Here is an 18,583-nt window from a genome sequence, read left to right on the forward strand (position 1 = left end):
ATCATGGCTGATCTTCTACCTCAACTCCACTTTCCCGCTCCATCCCCATATAGCTTGATTCACTTAGTGTCCAAAAATCTATCGATCTCACACTTGAATGTACTCAATGACTGAGCATCCACAGCCCTTTGGGGTAAAGAATTCCGAAGAGTCACAGCCCTCTGAGTGAAGAAATTTTTCCTCACCTCAGTCCTAAATGGCCGACCCCTTATCTTGAGACTACGACCCCTTATTCTAGACTCTCAGTGACATCATGCATTAGCTTAACTTGATTGCTTCAAAAGAAAAATTGAATACTAAAAGTATATTATGTTAATGAAAAGAACACACAGTACTAAAAGAATATGTATTGAAAAAATAATCAAATAAAACCTGTTACCTTTTGTATATTAGGAATGAGACTAACTCATTTTGTTTACTGGAAGTCACTCTTAAAAATAAGCACAGTTCCAATTGTGTTTGCAATCTGTCCCTCTCTTTATAATTATAAATCTCACCTAGCATTTCCTTTGTGTTAAAAGCCCGAATCAAATGTTAGGAACGTGCCAATCCTTAGCATAGCTATCATATCTTACTGCTCTCAAACTACTGCTCAAAAGTTATCCGCCAACCTCACGTCAGTACCTCAGAGTAACTGAGACCTTAAAGTACAAAGATAAATCACAAAGCAAATTATGTCCAATCCTGCTCAGCAATTTATGAAAAATATGTTGTCAGTGATTCTACCCTATAATCAGGAAGATGCAGTATGTTTATTTGATGTTTGATTTGGACATGTGTGAGCTTTTCTTATGCTACTGCAAAATCGCTGTACCTTTGACTATGCTTTCTACTAAAGGTTTCAAATGCTTTTATCTATCTGCTGAAATATTTTGCCATTGTGCTCCATGTACATCTGTAACCCCCTCATCTTTTTCAAGCTACCACTTAATCTAACCATATACAGTTGATTACAGTCTCTGGGCCGCTTTCTAAAAGCCACCTATGGACACATGGCATTATTTTTCAAAGGAAGAAGAGAAAAGGCATTAGTGAAATCTACACATTTTATCTACAGAGCCAATTTTGTAAAGTTCCTTTTTGAGTATCAGTACATTTTGTACCAAATACTTCAGGCAGCTGCAATTCAATACATAAACAAATACCCAAGAAATCAATAAGTTTAGCAAAAACAAAAACACGCAAGATGTTACAAGCAGACAATCGTCAATGGCTGTCAGAAGAGGGTTGGAATTTGATATGAATCGTTAAGGAAAAGTTAGATGACAGATTTTTGCACACTGCATCTGGCTCTATCTCTAATGGCACACTCATATAATAGTTACCCTTTCTTAGATATCTCTGCATAATATGTTTTTACAGGACTTACAAAGGCAGTGTAAGGAGGAAGAGAAACTGCTGTATTAAGCTTCCAGTTGAAATTTTAAGCATCGGTTTAACAAGTCCACACAAGATAAAGGTACAATCATATCGCAGGTGCCAGTTTGAAGCCAGTACCTGCACGGGGCTGGCAGTTCCAATAGCCTAGCTCAGCATTCTTCTCCAGCCAGGGAAAACTGAATTTTGTGCATATGTGGAACTCTGTTCACTGGCATCCAAATGTCAATTAAATTTTGATATTAAAAAAGAGCCAATGGAATATATTATTGTCTGCTGACATTAATAGGTTAAAAATTAAGTTTGAACGGTTTGATTCATACAAGTTGTAGTTATGTCGTAACTAATATAAAGCCAAAATGTGTATGCCTACCTCCTGAAGATAGTGTCACACTGCCTCCCAAACTTGATATCATCATTTCCCTGTACTTGAGCTGTTTCAAGCTGTTCCTTACTGTGGCTTTTGAATTGTGAATGCATACCCTTGTCCAACTACTGAGTTTCCCCGTGTAAGAGCTGAGCTTCTAATGATTTAATGCAGCACTTTTGATTATTATCGTTCAGCATTCCAACACAAAGATAAAACTAAAGCCGTTTCAATTTTTCTATTTAATCTGAGATAACTGCAAATAACGAAGTATTTTGCACCTCTTATATATGGTTTAATTTCTACCTCATCGACTTTACAGACTCTGAAATTTAGGGGTTGACAGCCTAAAAATCCAGGGAGTTCCGGATTGTGGAAGTGAGGTTACAGTTAGGACATGTCCATCCAGTCTCCGGGAGCAGAGCTGCCTGAACTGGTGCTGGTGATTGGGATTTATTGATAAATCACTTTACTGACTGGAGAGCTGCGCCTTTAAACTGCCTTCCCCGCCCCATCCGCTAGTTTTGTGCAGCCCTTTGTGAGTTGATCATTGGTAGGGTTTTGGCACAGTCTTTCCTCAGTTTCTCATAGCTTTGTTAGTCACAAGACCAGCGCCGTTAAAGCTTGATAAAAACAGACTCTCGCTGCAGTACTAACACTTGCTTATGATCCTCGCCCGGGCACCGTCCGTTATGATTAAGATGTTGCCGTCCAAGCCCAGAGCTGAATATTCCCGCCAAAAACATTTTACTAAATGCTGATCTTGGCCTCATCCAAAACGAGACCATGCTCGCAGGATAAAAGTAATGGGAAATAGCAACCCGCGATCGGCGAGATTAAATCCCGAAATCCTGGGTTTGATGTTCTAAATTGCTCGAGCTTCATCCTTGTAGCCCCATGACTTTGTGACAATAAGTGTGTCCTAGCCATGTAACACCCATCAGGTTGTATAACATCTAACTCTTGTGGGTAAACACAAACTAAACGCAAAAAGACGTCATCTCAAAATGAAACGGTGAAAACGCAAAACAGCTTTGATTTGTTTTAGCAACCGCGAGGCCTCGAAACATTCTCATTTTAATTATTTTTTAGTTAATAACCTGCAAGTGTTATAAATAGACCAATCATGACATATCTTCTCCATTCTCTGTACCATATGTGAGGTTCCCAGAATTTTATGGGTCTTGGGTGTCACTCCTGGACCTACTTTTAAGTATGAGCACGTCTTCCTTGACAGCCTATTCATCTCACCTGGCTTAGACCTCAACTAATCACTTTATTTCCTACTTTGTTCTTTTGCTATCGTCTCTCCTATCCCCACCCCTGGTTCTTTAAATCCCTTTGTAAAGTTGTGTATCTTGTAATAATATAGCACAAGCCCTTTTCTAGTTTCCATGCATAAATTGACATGAAGAATTTGCGAGTGTTGGTACTTGAAATGCTAATGCTGCATGTAACAGAGCAGGGGTCTCTTCAGGACATTAGCTGCTCAAAGGATATAGGGTGTTTTATAAGAAATATGGTAGAAAAAGCTATAATTACTACTACCTTTTCACGAAATACACCACATGTAAAGCATGATTCAAGAGAAACGAATGGGTGAAACATAATTATGTTTTATTTTTTTCTGCAGAGGAAATCCACTAATAAGTAGTGAAGACCAATAGGTCAGGTCCAGCTAATGAAAGGAGATTTCACCTGCGGATCAGATATGCTTTATTTCTGGCATGAGTAAAGAATAACATTCGTCAGCATTATAACAGCGAACATTATAAAGGAGAACTATACAATCTAAAGCACCATAAATAATGTCTAATTTAAAAATAACACTCTAACCTGTGCACAGTTTGTGTGCAGTAATAAAACACTGGAGGCAACTTGTGTATTGTTGACAACATAATTGAAAAGGTAGTTCCTTTAGAAAATAAATGTCAAAATATCAGAAAGAATTTATAGTTGAAAGATTACAATTGGAAACCACATACAAATTAAACCATTTCGTAAAAGCTGACTTTTGTCAATGTAGTGCATATTGGCAATCAAAATATATTTTTAGATCTATTTCACGCGTATTTCGCTTATAGATTCAACTCAACCAAACACACAAATCCACATTTGTACGTGGATAATCACATCCACACTCTCATTCACTCACTTTGTCTTTTCACCACACTGCACATGGAGTAGTCACTATTTTACTCATTGATTCATATGTGCATGCAGGCATACAGTGTAGACAAAATTTAGAATCATTACAGCACGGAAGGAGGCCATTCAGCCCATTGAGTCCGCGCGAGCTCTATGCATGAGCAGTCCAGCTAGTCCCACTCCCCCGCCGTTTCCATGTAGCCCTGCAATTTTTGTTCCTTCCCAGTACTTATCCAGTTCCCTTTTGAAGGCCACGATTGAATCTGCCTCCACCACCCCCTTGGGCAGTGCATTCCAGATCCTAACCACTCGCTGTGTAAAAAAGTTTTTCCTCATGTCACCTTTGGTTCTTATCCTTTTATAATCACCTTTTATAAACTATCTTTTACATTTATCTTTAAGCTTCACATAATTTACTTGAAAATTTTACTCTTCAAAAAGTAACATTTCCCCAAATACACTCAAAACGACGCGTTTTGTTCTTTTGGTTTATTTGACCGATGGGTGGTTTGGAACTATATTTGACACAGAGAGATGCAGTGCGATTAAAATTATTTCAGCTGGTGCTGCATTTCCTCCAAGTATAATCTCGCCCCCTTCGGGACCACAGGGGGATAGCGGTCGTTTTGATAATACGTTGCAGGAGTGATCGGAGCTCTTATAGTGAGCGAAAACACACTAACTATATGAGAAAACACACTAACTATATGGATTTCATTTCCACATCGTTCACCTGAGGAAGGAGGTAGCCTCCGAAAGCTTGTGAATTTAAAATAAAATTGCTGGACTATAACTTGGTGTTGTAAAATTATATGAGAAAAGTAAGAATATCAGTTTAATCTTTCTCTTTCAGACAACGACTGCAAATCTTAACCTAATTCGCCTGACCTCCAGATATTTTCAATTAGAAAACAAAATAAAAGAAAGGAAAAGACTACAGAAGATGAATAAAGGTAGTGAATAAAGATTTTTTTAAATATAAAAACTCTTAAGTATGCCTGTCCCCATTGACAAATAAATCTTCAGTTTCATTTAGAAACATTCTATGACATTATTACTGTAAATCATAACTATATTTATGCAAAGTACAAATGGAGAATAACAGATACCTGGTATGATGGTAAGACAGTAGTCTTATCAAGGAGTTCAGATGATATTGTATAACCATTACCCAAATCTCAAAATGAGATTGCTGGTTTGTAATCGCTCCATTGCATTCTTTACTTACTAATATTTTTTCAATATTCTCGGGGATAAGAGCATCGCTAGCAAGGCCACCATTTATTGCCCATCTCTAGTTGCCTTTGAGAAGGTGGCGGTGAGCCTTCTTCTTGAACTGCTGCAGTCAATGTGGTGAAGATACTCCCACTATATATTGGGAATTGGTGGGGGATTTATTCTTTCACTTTTTTTGCTTAAGCAGGTGTCAAGACGGAGAGGTACAGTAAAGATGCTCCCTGTAATTGGGATAGCATCCTCACTGAAGAGATCTAATCACTCCGAGTTTATCATGTAAGGCTATGTGGACACCAGAAAAATAACAGTACATAATCATAAAGATATATTTTATGTTTCTTAAGAATATAATTTAGAGTAAGTTATTTAAACTCAGTTTTCAACTCTGGGAAATGATAGTGCAGAATCCTGGAAGTGTATTCTTGACATTAATACCATACTGTTTTGCCTGGTGGTGAGTAGGAGTGAGATCAAAGTGACTTTAGCTGTTACAAATTAGCACTCCTTTAAATAATAATAACCGGCTCTTCACAAAGCAAAAATGTGAGGTCTTGATTTATTGGGATTCCTGAACTGAAGGATCTTTCCTGAAAACCCGTAAGTGTCTTAATAACCTCCAGACGCCGATATAATTTTCAGTCAGTGGGTTGTTCTGGGGAACTCCTGATGCTGTTGGCACGCTTCCATTCTCCAGAACCTTTGTATTGGGATATTCCTGCAGTTCATGTATTTGAGGAGTCACAGTGGGATACTCGATCTGCTCCTCCTCATCCTCCTTGGTCAGTTCTTCCAAGTCATCGTATTTGGCCTGTTGCCTTGTCTCGAAGTATTTGACCACACAATAGAGGACGGAGCCCACCGTGTTCACTACCACGCCGGCAATGAATAGGGAGGTGGGTTCCACGTCTTTGAAAGCCAACATGCCCACGGTGATGGTGGCAATACTCTTCACTACCCCGACGAAACTGGTAGTGACCGCTGAGTTGATGTAAGTGCAGTGCAAGGTAGTGAAGTTCATGAGGCAGCCGATCAGGATGCAAGAGGTGAAAGTGCAGCCGACGGCAGGGTCCTGCCAGCCCGGGAATGACCAGATATGTATAGCATCTAGGCTGGCGAAGCTGCAGAGCAGCAGGATAGGCGAGGCGGTGACGGAGATGGTATACTGAGCAGTCAGGGGTCCATAGGAGTGCTCAGTGCCCGCCTTCTGGATCACCACCAGATAAGCAGCGTGCACCAGCACTGCGAATACCCCGGTCACATAGCCGATTGGATCCCCAGAAAGATCACCGGCTCCTAGATCAAACAACAACAAAAAAAGACTCGTCATAAAAATACCCATAGTACCGATAACTATTACTGGTACTGTTTACACGAGTACACTTTGATAAAACACAAAATACAATATAGGTTAGGGCAAATCTACTAAATGTAATCCATCCAGTGAATGAACGGGGGGTCGTCTCCTAAAGAAACTTCAATATGAAACAAAAATGTCGAGTCAGGAATTTAGTAATAGGTTAAAATAGAGCAAACCAAAAGGTTAAAAAGCGGTGTATTACTGTCTTGTATATTCAAACGTTTGACCAAGGATGGGTGGATAGATAGATAGTTTGATGGACAGCCACAGATATATAGATAGATGAATGGCTAGATATATGGATGGATGAATGGATAGATATGTAACGATTATATTTGAAAACTCAAGAAGTTTGGAAATTCTTACATTCCCCTCAGAAATTGTCTTAGTCTGAATTTAGATTGCATTTTTATGCTCAGAAAGACGCATAGAAAAGGTAGAACTTGATCTGATCGCGTGCTATATAATCTGGTTGATTTCTCATCCCTTTTATAATTTTGCTGCAATGCAAAAATGCACCAATCCAAAGTTTTTGGTGCAAATCTCACCGGTTGCCAATTAACCTTCACTTAATTTCCATTCGCCCACACGAATAAACTAAAAACATGTATCTTGTACAATTGCAAAGGGGGGATATCAGAGAGAGAAGACAGACCCAACTCTTAGGGAGGGATGGCGAGTGATACTGACCTGCCAGCGCGGCTCCGCAGGTAGTGAGGACGACCGCTGCACTGACACCGATGGAAGGAACGCCATTCTTGAGAACAAAAACTCCTATTATTAAAGTAACAAGAGGTAGACAGCGCTTGAAAACAACGTACATGGGAAGACTGAGCCCCCGGAGTGACCACAGGGTCAAAGTGGACTGGAGAGTGGAGAGTAGCGTGATACTGGCGAAGACTTTCGCCAAACTTAGACTGAAAGGCGGCACGTCTATTTTACCAAGCCTCCTGAGAACCTCCAGGGTCAGGGCGGCGGTGCTGCTGGTGAGACACTGGACCAGCGTTAAAAAGATAAAATTGTACCGAGAAATAAGGAGTTTCAATAGAATATTCAGAGATCCGGAGAATACTCCGTGGGCAACCGCCACCGAAATGCCAAGCGAACGACCCTTGCAGAACTGCATGGTTCTTCAGTTGTTAAAACAATAAAACGGTCTCAGCATCAGCTTTGCCTTTCGGTGCCGACCGCCACCGACTCTCTGATATCCAGCGCCGCCCGCTATCTGCTTTAAAACTTTCATTCATTTATCTAAAGAGGGAGGGGGGAGTATCGAAGTGGGCTGAAACTGATCAATTGAACATTTTATTAACTGCTGCAAAGTTAAATGTGAAAGGTCCGGAGCTGCTGACGCATGGAATCTCAGTTGGATAAGCACTTTTCCATTTACTTAATTATGTAAGTAGTTTTTATTGCATTTCTGTTCGCCGCTGTATTGTAGGTCTGGTGGTGAGTCACTGCCGGGGGGGCGGGTGTCAGTGTGTAACAAGCCAGCAAGGCACCAGTCTAAAATTCTGATATAAAATCTACTTAAATAACTTATCATTTGGATTAATGAAATCCAACTCGAAGTGCACCAAACTCTCAAATGATACACACAAATCGTCCTCTGTGCAATAGTTCAATAGCAACACCTATCTTGCAATGACTGATTACACTTCTCTTTAATTAAATGTAGGGGGAAAAAAGTATGTACAAGTGTTGTGGGTGAACCAAACACACTGTTAGACATTCATCAAGGGTCTTCGCCGCACATGTTAACCTGCGGTTTTCTCTTCACTGATGTCGACTGAAGAGGCGGTGGGAGCAGCTAGGGATTTGGACATATACAGCTGTATGTTCATTGCTAATGCCGCGTATTTCCAACCTTTCCTGTTTTTATTTCTATAAAGAAGCGCTGAGGTAATGGCAACGGCTAGAAAATAGTACATTTTCTATCAAAGATACCATTTTATATCCACATTTAACTTATAGAAATTATAAAAGGATTTTGTAACTGGAATAATGTCAAACACGGAAAACAACTAAGTACAAATGTCACAAACTCAAAATGCGAATTTAGTTTAAGATCCCACAATTTTTACTGTATGAAGGTCGACAAAGTCAGACTCCAAAAGTTTTTCTGCTCATCACAAGACGAAAAAATTGTGAATTAAGGTGTTACATTTGTTTGTGTTACTCAGCATTCAATATCTGCTCCCTTTCAAATTTCGCTTTTTATTTTCTGGCATGCCTAAAGCCGTACTGCCTAGCTCCGGAGTTTCCTGTCTCTCCCCAGCCTGTATTTCTATAGCGCTCTTCATGCATTTCATAGAATCATAGAAATTTACAGCACAGAGCGAGGCCATTTGGCCCATCTTGTCTGTGCCTGCTCTTTGAAAGAGCTATACAATTAGTCCCACTCCCCTGCTGTTTTCCCATAGCCCTGCAAAATTTCCCTTTTCAAGCATTTCATAGAAAATAGAATCATAGAAAGGTTATAGCATGGAAGGTGGCCATTTGGCCCATTGAGTCCACGCCAGCTCTATGCAAGAGCAATCCAGCTAGTCCCACTCCCCCATCCATCCCCATATCCCTGCAAATTTTTTCCATTCAAGTATTTATCCAGTTCCCTTTTGAAGGCCATTATTGAATCTGCCTCCACCACCCTTTCAAGTAGTGCATTCCAGATCATAACAACTGGCTGTGTAAAAACATTTCTCCTCATCTCCCCTCTTTTTCTTTTGCCAATTATCTTAAATCTGTGCCCGCTGGTTACCAACCCACCTGCCAGTGGAAACAGTTTCTCCTTATCTACTCTGTCAAACTTTTTCTTAATTTTTCCTTAATTTTTTTGCTCTACAAATAGCTGGGTGTTCATATTTATACACAGCAAGTTTGAGCCAGCTCTGAAATGAACAGTTGTCCAGCACAGCATTTCTATTCACTCCTATTTGATGACACATGCTGGATATTCAGGCAAGATGAAGCATGTAAGACAACTTAGGTTGGATTTACACAGCCTTCCTTGGGAACTCAAACTGGGATGAGACAGCCTCTTGGAGAAGGGTGTCACATCTCAGGGCTTTAGTGTGCTGTGTTGTCTTCTGAGTTATTATGCTGCTTCTGGTCCTCACAATCCAGTTTGTAAAACTTCACTATCTTTCAAGATATGCTGCTTCCTGTTTAGGTGCTATCTTCCGTTCCTTCCAATATACTATGGTGGAAATCTGAGCTGGAAGGCAGCAGGTATGAAAAACTATTCTTTACAAAATAGTTTTAAATTTAACATTCTTTTTGTAAATCAATAACTTTCAAATGAAAAATTTCTTTGGGCCTAATTTTGCTAAAATTACATTCAAAGTTGATTGAACTTGCTATTCAAAATAGCTCAGGATTCCATTAAGTTTTTTTTCTTTTTTCTCACTGACGTCTTTCCTCCTCTCCCTGAGTCCTTGCCAGGGTATAGTGCACTGCAGTAACTCACCCAAGTGTTCATTCACCATCTGTGAGCTGCCAGAGAGTCTCCACAGAATTTTTGAATGCGGGGAACCTGATTTTGTCCTCAGCCAATATCTATCTATCTATCTATGTATCTACCTACCTATCTATCTATCTATCTCTATCTCATGTTTTAATTTACCAATATATAATAATATACTTACCTTCGACTTGTATTTGCAAAGTAGATGGCTCCATACTCCTGCCTGAAGCTTGTCGAAATAGTGCATCCTGCCTCTTCTAGCTCCCTCCAGAATCTTCTCTGTCTAGTATGCGTTGTATCTTTCTTTCAAATTAAAAAATCTACATGGCCACTTCGGAGCTCACTCCCACATCAGCCAATTGCAATGGCCAGATCATAGCCCTGACCAGATTCCTCACTTCCCATGAGTCAAAAAGGACAGCGAAATGTAAGAAGGAATAGAAGAACAAAAGAAAGACAGAAGCAGAAAAGGACAGGAGGAGAGAAGCAGAAGAGGGGAAAGAGACAAAGACAGGGAGAACCAGAACAGGATCAAGTGAGAGATAGTTGTAGAAGAGGACAGAGAAATAGACAAATCCAAAAAAGCAGGAGAGAAATAGGAAAGTAGAAACAGAAGAGAGGAAGGGGAAAGATGGTGAGAAGGCAGAAGGGAGGATGATGAGAGAGACAGTGAAATACAGACAGAAAAAGAGATGGGAGAAATACAGACATGGTGTAAAATAGAGATACAGATAGAGAGACAGAGTGTGTGTAAAGGTGTATGTGAGTAAGGGTGTGTATAAGAGTGTTTGTGTGAGTGTATGTGAGAGAGAAAGAGAAAAAATGGAGTGAGATTGTGAGAAAAACAGCACGACAGAGATAGATAAATAAATTGTGAGAGTGAATGATAGGAGGAGTTAAAGAATATGACCTGTTGCAACCTGATCTTGGATGTTAGCACCTCTCCCGATGCATTATAGAATCATAGAATCATAAAATTATACAGTACAGAAGGCGGCCATTCGGCCCATCGTGCCTGTGCCGGCTCTTTGGAGAAGCTATCCAATTAGTCCCACTCCCCTGCTCTTTCCCCATAGTCATGCAATTTTGTCCATTTCCAAATATTTATTCAATTCCCTTTTGAAAGTTGGTATTGAATCTGCTTCCACCAACCTTTCAGGCAGTGCATTCCAGATCATTCCAACTCGCTGTGTAAAAAAATGTCCTCATCTCGCCTCTCGTTCTTTTGCCAAATACCTTAAATCTGTGACCTCTGGTTACTGACCCTTCTGCCACTGGAAACAGTTGCTCCTTATTTACTCTATCAAAATTTTCATGATTTCGAGCACCTCTATCAAATCTCCCCTTAACCTTCCCTGCTCTAAGGAGAACAAACGCCGGCTTCCCCAGACTTTTCATGTAACTGAAGTCCTTCATCCCTGGCACCATTCTAGTAAATATATTCTGCACCCTCTCTAAGGCCTTGACATCCTTCCTAAAGTGTGGTGCCCGGAATTGGAAACAATACTCCAGCTCGGGCCTAACCAGTGTTTTATAAAGGTTTAGCATAACTTCCTCGCTTTTGTACTCTATGCCTCTATTTATAAAGCCAAGGATCCCGTATGCTTTTTTAATAGCCTTCTCGACTTGTCCTGCCATCTTCAAAGATACACCCCCAGGTCTATTGGTTCCTGCACCCTCTTTAAAATTGTACCATTTAGCTTACATTGCCTCTTCTCATTCTTCCTACCAAAATGTATCACTTCACAATTCTCTACGTTAAATTTCATCTGCCATGTGTCTGCCCATTTCACCCACCTATTTCCTCCTGAAGTCTATTACTATCCTTCCCATTGTTTACTACATTTCCGAGTTTCTTGTCATCTGCAACTTTAAAATTATGCCTTGTATATCCAAGTCCAAATCATTAATAAATATCAAAAAGAACAGTGGTCCTAACAGTGATCCCTGGAGAACGCCACTGAATACCTCCTTCCAGTCTGAAAAACAGCTATTCACCACTACTCTCTACTTTCTGTCCCTTAGCCAATTTTGTATCCACACAGCCGCTCTCCCTTTAATTCCATTGGCTTTAATTTTGCCAACAAGTCTATTATGTGGTACTTTATAAAATGCCTTTTGAAAGTTCATATACACAACATCAAATACACTACACTCATCAACCTTCTCCGTTACTTCATCGAAGAATCAATCAAGTTAATCAAACATAATTTGCCTTTAACAAATGATTTTCATTTATTTAGCTATAATTTTCTAAGTGCCAATTAATTTTGTCTCAGATTATTGTCTCTAAAGGTTTCGCCAGCACTGATGTTGGGCTGACTGGCCTGTAGTTGCAGAGTTTATCCCTCTCCCCTTTTTTGAACAGGGGTGTAACATTTGCAATACTCCAATCCTCTGGCACCACTCCCAAATCTATTGACGATTAGAAGATTGTGGTCAGAGCCTCCCCAATTTCCACCCTTACTTCCCTCAGCAACCTAGGACCAGGTGACTTTAATACTTTGACTACTGTCAACCTTTTGACAGGGGGCATTACTGTCAACGAGGGGGCATAGATTTAAGGTGAGAGGGGAGAGATACAAAAGGGTCCAGAGGGGCAATTTTTTCACTCAAAGGGTGGTGAGTGTCTGGAACGAGCTGCCAGAGGCAGTAGTAGAGGCGGGTACAATTTTGTCTTTTAAAAAGCATTTGGACAGTTACATGGGTAAGATGGGTATAGAGGGATATGGGCCAAGTGCAGGCAATTGGGACTAGCTTAGTGGTATAAACTGGGCGGCATGGACATGTTGGGCCGAAGGGCCTGTTTCCATGTTGTAACTTCTATGATTCTATGATTCTATGATTCTATGATTCTATCTCTACTACCTCCCCCTTTACCATGACATTGGCAGCATCCTCGTCTCTCGTGAAGACAGATTTTTTTTATTATTTGTTCATGGGATGTGGGCGTCGCTGGCAAGACCAGCATTTATTGCACATCCCTAATTGCCCTTGAGAAGGTGGTGGTGAGCCACCTTCTTGAACCGCTGCAGTCCGTGTGGTGAAGGTTGTCCCTCAGTGCTGTTAGGAAGGGAGTTCCAGGATTTTGACCCAGCGACGATGAAGGAATGGCGATATATTTCCAAGTCGGGATGGTGTGTGACTTGCAGGGGAACGTGCAGGTGGTGTTGTTCCCATGTGCCTGCTGCACTTGTCCTTCTAGGTGGTAGAGGTCGCGGGTTTGGGAGGTGCTGTCGAAGAAGCAGTGCATCCTGTGGATGGTACACACTGCAGCCACGGTGTGCCAGTGGTGAAGGGAGTGAATGTTTAGGGTGGTGGATGGGGTGCCAATCAAGCCGGCTGCTTTGTCCAAATGGTGTCGAGCTTGCTGAGTGTTGTTGGAGCTGCACTCAGCCAGACAAGCGGGGAATATTCCATCACACTCCTGACTTGTGCCTTGTAGATGATGGAAAGGCTCTGGGGAGTCAGGAGGTGAGTCACTCGCCGCAGAATACCCAGCCTCTGACCTGCTCTTGTAGCCACAGTATTTTGTGGCTGGTGGTCCAGTTAAGTTTCTGGTCAATGGTGACCCCCAGCATGTTGATGGTGGGGGATTCGGCAATGGAATGTCAAGGGGAGGTGGTTAGACTCTCCCTTGTTGGAGATGGTCATTGCCTGGCACTTGTCTGGCGCAAATGTTACTTGCCACTTATCAGCCCAAGCCTGGATGTTGTCCAGGTCTTGCGGACTGCTTCATTATCTGAGGGGTTGCGAATGGAACTGAACACTGTGCAGCCGTCAGCGAACATCCCCATTTCCGACCTAATGATGGAGGGAATATCATTGATGAAGCAGCTGAAGATGGTTGGACTTAGGACACTGCCCTGAGGAACTCCTGCAGCAATGTCCTGGGGCTGAGATGATTGGCCTCCCACAACCACTACCATCTTCCTTTGTGCTAGGTATGACTCCAGCCACTTGAGAGATCCCCCCTGATTCCCATTGATTTCAATTTTACTAGGGCTCCTTGGTGCCACACTCGGTCAAATGCTGCCTTGATGTCAAGGGTAGTCACTGTCACCTCACCTCTGGAATTCAGCTCTTTTGTCCATGTTTGGACCAAGGCTGTAATGAGGTCTGGAGCCGAGTGGTCCTGGTGGAATCCAAACCGAGCATCGGTGAGCAGGTTATTGGTGAGTAATTGCCACTTGATAGCACTGTTGACAACACTTTCCATCACTTTGCCGATGATTGAGAGTAGACTGATGGGGAGGTAATTGGCCGGATTGGATTTGTCCTGCTTTTTGTGGACAGGACATACCTGGGCGATTTTCCACTTTGTCGGGTAGATGCCAGTGTTGTAGCTGTACTGGAACAGTTTGGCTAGAGGCACGGCTAGTTCTGGAGCACTAGTCTTCAGCACCACAGCCAGGCTGTTGTCGGGGCCCATTGCCTTTGTTGTATCCAGTGCACTCAGCCGTTTCTTGATGTAACGTGGAGATGCAAAGTAGGACAAAATCCAGGACAAAGCAGTCCTATTGATTGGCACCCCATCCACCACCCTAAACATTCACTCCCTTCACCACCGGCGCACTGTGGCTGCAGTGTGTACCAGCCACAGGATGCACTGCTTCTTCGACAGCACCTCCCAAACCCACTACCTCTACCACCTAGAAGGACAAGTGCAGCAGGCACATGGGAACAACACCACCTGCAAGTTCCCCTCCAAGTCACACACCATCCCAACTTAAAAATATATCGCCGTTCCTTCATCGTTGCTGGGTCAAAATCCTGGAACTCCTTTCCTAACAGCACTGTGGGAGAACCTTCACCACATGGACTGCAGCGGTTCAAGAAGGCGGCTCACCACCACCTTCTCAAGGGCAATTAGGGATGGGCAATAAATGCCGGCCTCGCCAGCGACTCCCACATCCCATGAACGAATTTTAAAAAAGTATACATTTAGTATCTCAGCCATGCCCTCTTCCTCCACAAGAAGACTTCCTTTTTGGTCCCTAATCGGCCTCACCCCTCCTTTGACTACCTTTTTACTATTTATATATTTATAAAAGACTTTTAGATTCCCTTTTATGTTAGCCACTAATCTATTCTCATAATCTCTCTTTGCCCCTCTTATTTCCTTTTTCAGTTCTCCTCTGTACTTTCTGTATTTAACTTGGTTCTGTACTGTATTATGGACCTGACATTTGTCATAAGCCTCCTTTTTCTGTTCCCAGCCCATTTTTCCCTCCTATGGTAGCTGGCTCATTGCCAGTCATCAGTCTCCCCATCTCTATCAACCCACCTCTAGCCTGTTTCTGGCCAACAGGCCCCAGCACCAAGAGATTCTTGGCTGCCAGTCCAGATCCAGACCCCAAATCAGTTTTAAGTGCAAAAACTATTTGTGATATCTTAAAACTGTATGATAGAAGACAGGCAGCAGATACAGCAAGAGCAGATTTTGCACTTAAGAAACTGTTCAAGGCTGAGACCTGGGCTGACAGCTGGGAACAGACAGGTCAGGCCACAATCTCTTGGACCTGCTCCACCTCTAGTGTTGCCATAATCCTTTGCCACCTCAATTCTCCCAGATTCAATCACCAACTACTAAGCAGCAAAAAATGCTACTAATAGACAGCTAACAAGCAGGAGAAAGGGAAATGAAATGAAATTTCTCAAAATACTTTTGTAAATGCTTCCAGTTGCCATCTTGGTTTCTTAGTAACCCAAGGATAGCTAAAAGTCAAATTTGTAAAGTAATAAACACATAAAATAATTTTAAAGGCGATCACCAGACTTACCATAAATATACCAAATTTATTCTGGAAATACTTGCACCAACTTTCCCCTGCACGGGCAGCCCCTTTCTCTAGGTCCCACAGCTTGAGTTCTTCCACTTTCCCAGATCTTACATTGATTAGTTGGGTTTGTTGCTATTTACTGAGTGCAGAAACTGCTGGACCTCAGTTTGCCACAATTAACAAGTTGCCTTGCCAAACCTTATTCCTAGCAAAATCATGGTTTTCCCTGCCTCAGTAAATATATAAAGGCAGCAGTTTGTGCAGCCTTCTTGTAATGGCTATACCTGGAAATAGCACTCTTTGAATCTGGTGACTTCACCAGTCATTTTCTGCTCCAGACTTCACCCATTTCCTGCCTTTCACTAACGGTGTGAAGACCCATACTTTTCCTGCTCCCCCTCTTCCGATCCCACTGCTAACTCCCAAATTTCTCTCACTCTCTCCCTCCTGATATCATTTCCAAACTCCGGATTTCTCCTACTTCCTCCCTCTTGAAAGCAACTCCAAGTCCGTACAAGATTTGTCTGCTCCCGTTCTCCCAACCGTGGACCGAAATCTTTGCTGCTCCTCACGGCTGTGTTTCTTATCCCATTCCACTGTTCCAGCCCTGCCTCTGTTCCCAGACATTGCTGGGCATGGGCCTGTCTTGTTCTGTTGCAGCCGGTTGTAGACTATGCTCCTGACCACTTTTGGATTTTCACCACACCCGAGTTTCCACTGCATCCGTGAGTTTTCACAGCCTTCAAGTGCCACTGTGTACTCAGTGCTCATAACTCACTGCTGCCTCCTCCTCATTGCTCACTGCGGCAGCAAATCTAGCTGCCCATTCCCTCTCACTAAGAGCCCCAAACCTCAAGCTTCCCTCTTACCCAGATGTGTTACATTAGTTCCTAGACAGCCTGCCCACCAATCTCAGTATGTAATTTCAAACCAGTATGTTAACTGGTATCTTCCTTCATACCCTTTGCTTTGACAGTAAAGAATCATCTGAGTCATACAGAGATATTGAGGACGCAGAACATAGAAATATAGAAACAGAAAATAGGAGCAGGAGTAGGCCATTCGGCCCATAAAAGCCTGCTCCGCCATTCAGTATGATCATGGCTGATCCTCTATCTCAATACCATATTCCCGCTCTCTCCCCGTACCCCTTGATGCCTTTTGTGTCTAGAAATCTATCTAGATCCTTCTTAAATATGTTCAGTGACTTGGCCTCCGCAGCCTTCTGTGCTAGAGAATTCCACAGGTTCACCACCCTCTGAGTGAAGAAATTTCTCCTCATCTCAGTCCTAAATATCCTACCCCATATCCTGAGACTGTGACCTCTCATTCTGGACCCCCCAGCCAGGGGAAACATCCTCCCTGCATCCAGTCTGTCTAGCCCTATCAGAATTTTATATGTTTCAATGAGATCCCCTCTTATTCTTCTAAACTCGAGTGAATACAGGCAGAGTCGACCCAATCTCTCCTCATATGACAGTCCTGCCATCCCAGGGATCAGTCTGGTGAACCTTCGCTGCACTCCCTCTATGGCAAGTATATCCTTTCTCAGGAGACCAAAACTGCACACAATACTCCAGGTGTGGTCTCACCAAGGCCCTGTATAACTGCAGTAAGACATCCTCGGTCCTGTATTCAAATCCTCTTGCAATGAAGGCCAACATACCATTTGCCTTCGTAACTGCTTGCTGCACCTGCATGTTTGCTTTCAGTGACTGGTGTACAAGGACACCCAGGTCCCTTTGTACATCAACATTCCCCAATCTATCACCATTTAAGTAATACTCTGCCTTTCTGTTTTTCCTTCTGAAGTGGATAACTTCACATTTATCCACATTATATTGCATTTGCCATGTATTTGCCCACTCACTCAACTTGTCTAAATCGCCTTGAAGCCTCTTTGCATCCTCCTCACAACTCATGATCCCACCTAGTTTTGTGTCGTCAGCAAACTTGGAAATATTACATTTGGTTCCCTCATCCAAATCATTGATTTATATTGTGAATAGCTGGGTCCCAAGCACTGATCCCTGCGATACCCCACTAGTCATTGCCTGCCACCCTGAAAAAGACCCTTTTATTCCTACTCTCTGTTTCCTGTCTGTTAACCAATTTTCAATCGATGCCAGTATATTACCCCCAATCCCATGTTCTTTAATTTTGCACACTAACCTCTTATGTGGGACTTTATCAAAGGCCTTCTGAAAATCCAAATAAACCACATCCACTGGTTCTCCTTTATCTATTCTACCAGTTACATCCTCAAAAAACTCCAGTAGGTTTGTCAAACATGATTTCCCTTTCATAAATCCATGTGGAGTTTGTCTAATCCTGTTGATATTTTCTAAGTGTCCTGTTATCACATCCTTTATAATAGACTCTAGCATTTTCCCTACTACTGATGTTAGGCTAACCAGTCTATAGTTCCCTGTTTTCTCTCTCCCTCCTTTTTTAAATAGTGGGGTTACATTTGCCATCCTCCAATCTGCAGGAACTGTTCCATAATCTATAGAATTTTGGAAGATGACAACTAATGCATCCACTATTTCCAGAGAAGAGAAGAGATGGAGAGAAAGAGATTTACAGAGTGATGGAGGAAAGTATTTGGACAGTACTATGAGAAACGTGTTTGAGAACCATAGAGAAAAGGAGAAAGATTAGAAGATGAACCGAAAGACATAAAATGCACAAAAAGAAATAAAGAGTTGGAAAGAAGAGAGTAACGGACAGAGGAACATAAAAACAATTTTTATTTTGTCCATGAGTGATGATAGATCAACTGGTATATAGAATTATTTCCCTGACTACTTCTCTTCTCCCCTGTCTCTTTATCATTAGTCAATTTTTATTTT

At 42.0% G+C, this 18,583-nt stretch overlaps 1 protein-coding gene across 1 annotated transcript; it reads right to left on the reverse strand.

Annotated features, from left to right (window-relative positions):
* Positions 1–5,684: 5,684 nt before the first annotated feature.
* Positions 5,685–7,611, reverse strand: slc35d3 (solute carrier family 35 member D3). Its single transcript, XM_067983854.1, has 2 exons — positions 7,176–7,611; positions 5,685–6,421 (listed from the first exon to the last, which is right to left on the reverse strand). The coding sequence occupies exons 1-2, from the start codon at positions 7,609–7,611 to the stop codon at positions 5,685–5,687; spliced, it is 1,173 nt and encodes a 390-aa protein (XP_067839955.1).
* Positions 7,612–18,583: the final 10,972 nt, after the last annotated feature.

Source organism: Heptranchias perlo, chromosome 5 (assembly GCF_035084215.1).
Source record: "Heptranchias perlo isolate sHepPer1 chromosome 5, sHepPer1.hap1, whole genome shotgun sequence".
NCBI lineage: Eukaryota > Metazoa > Chordata > Chondrichthyes > Hexanchiformes > Hexanchidae > Heptranchias > Heptranchias perlo.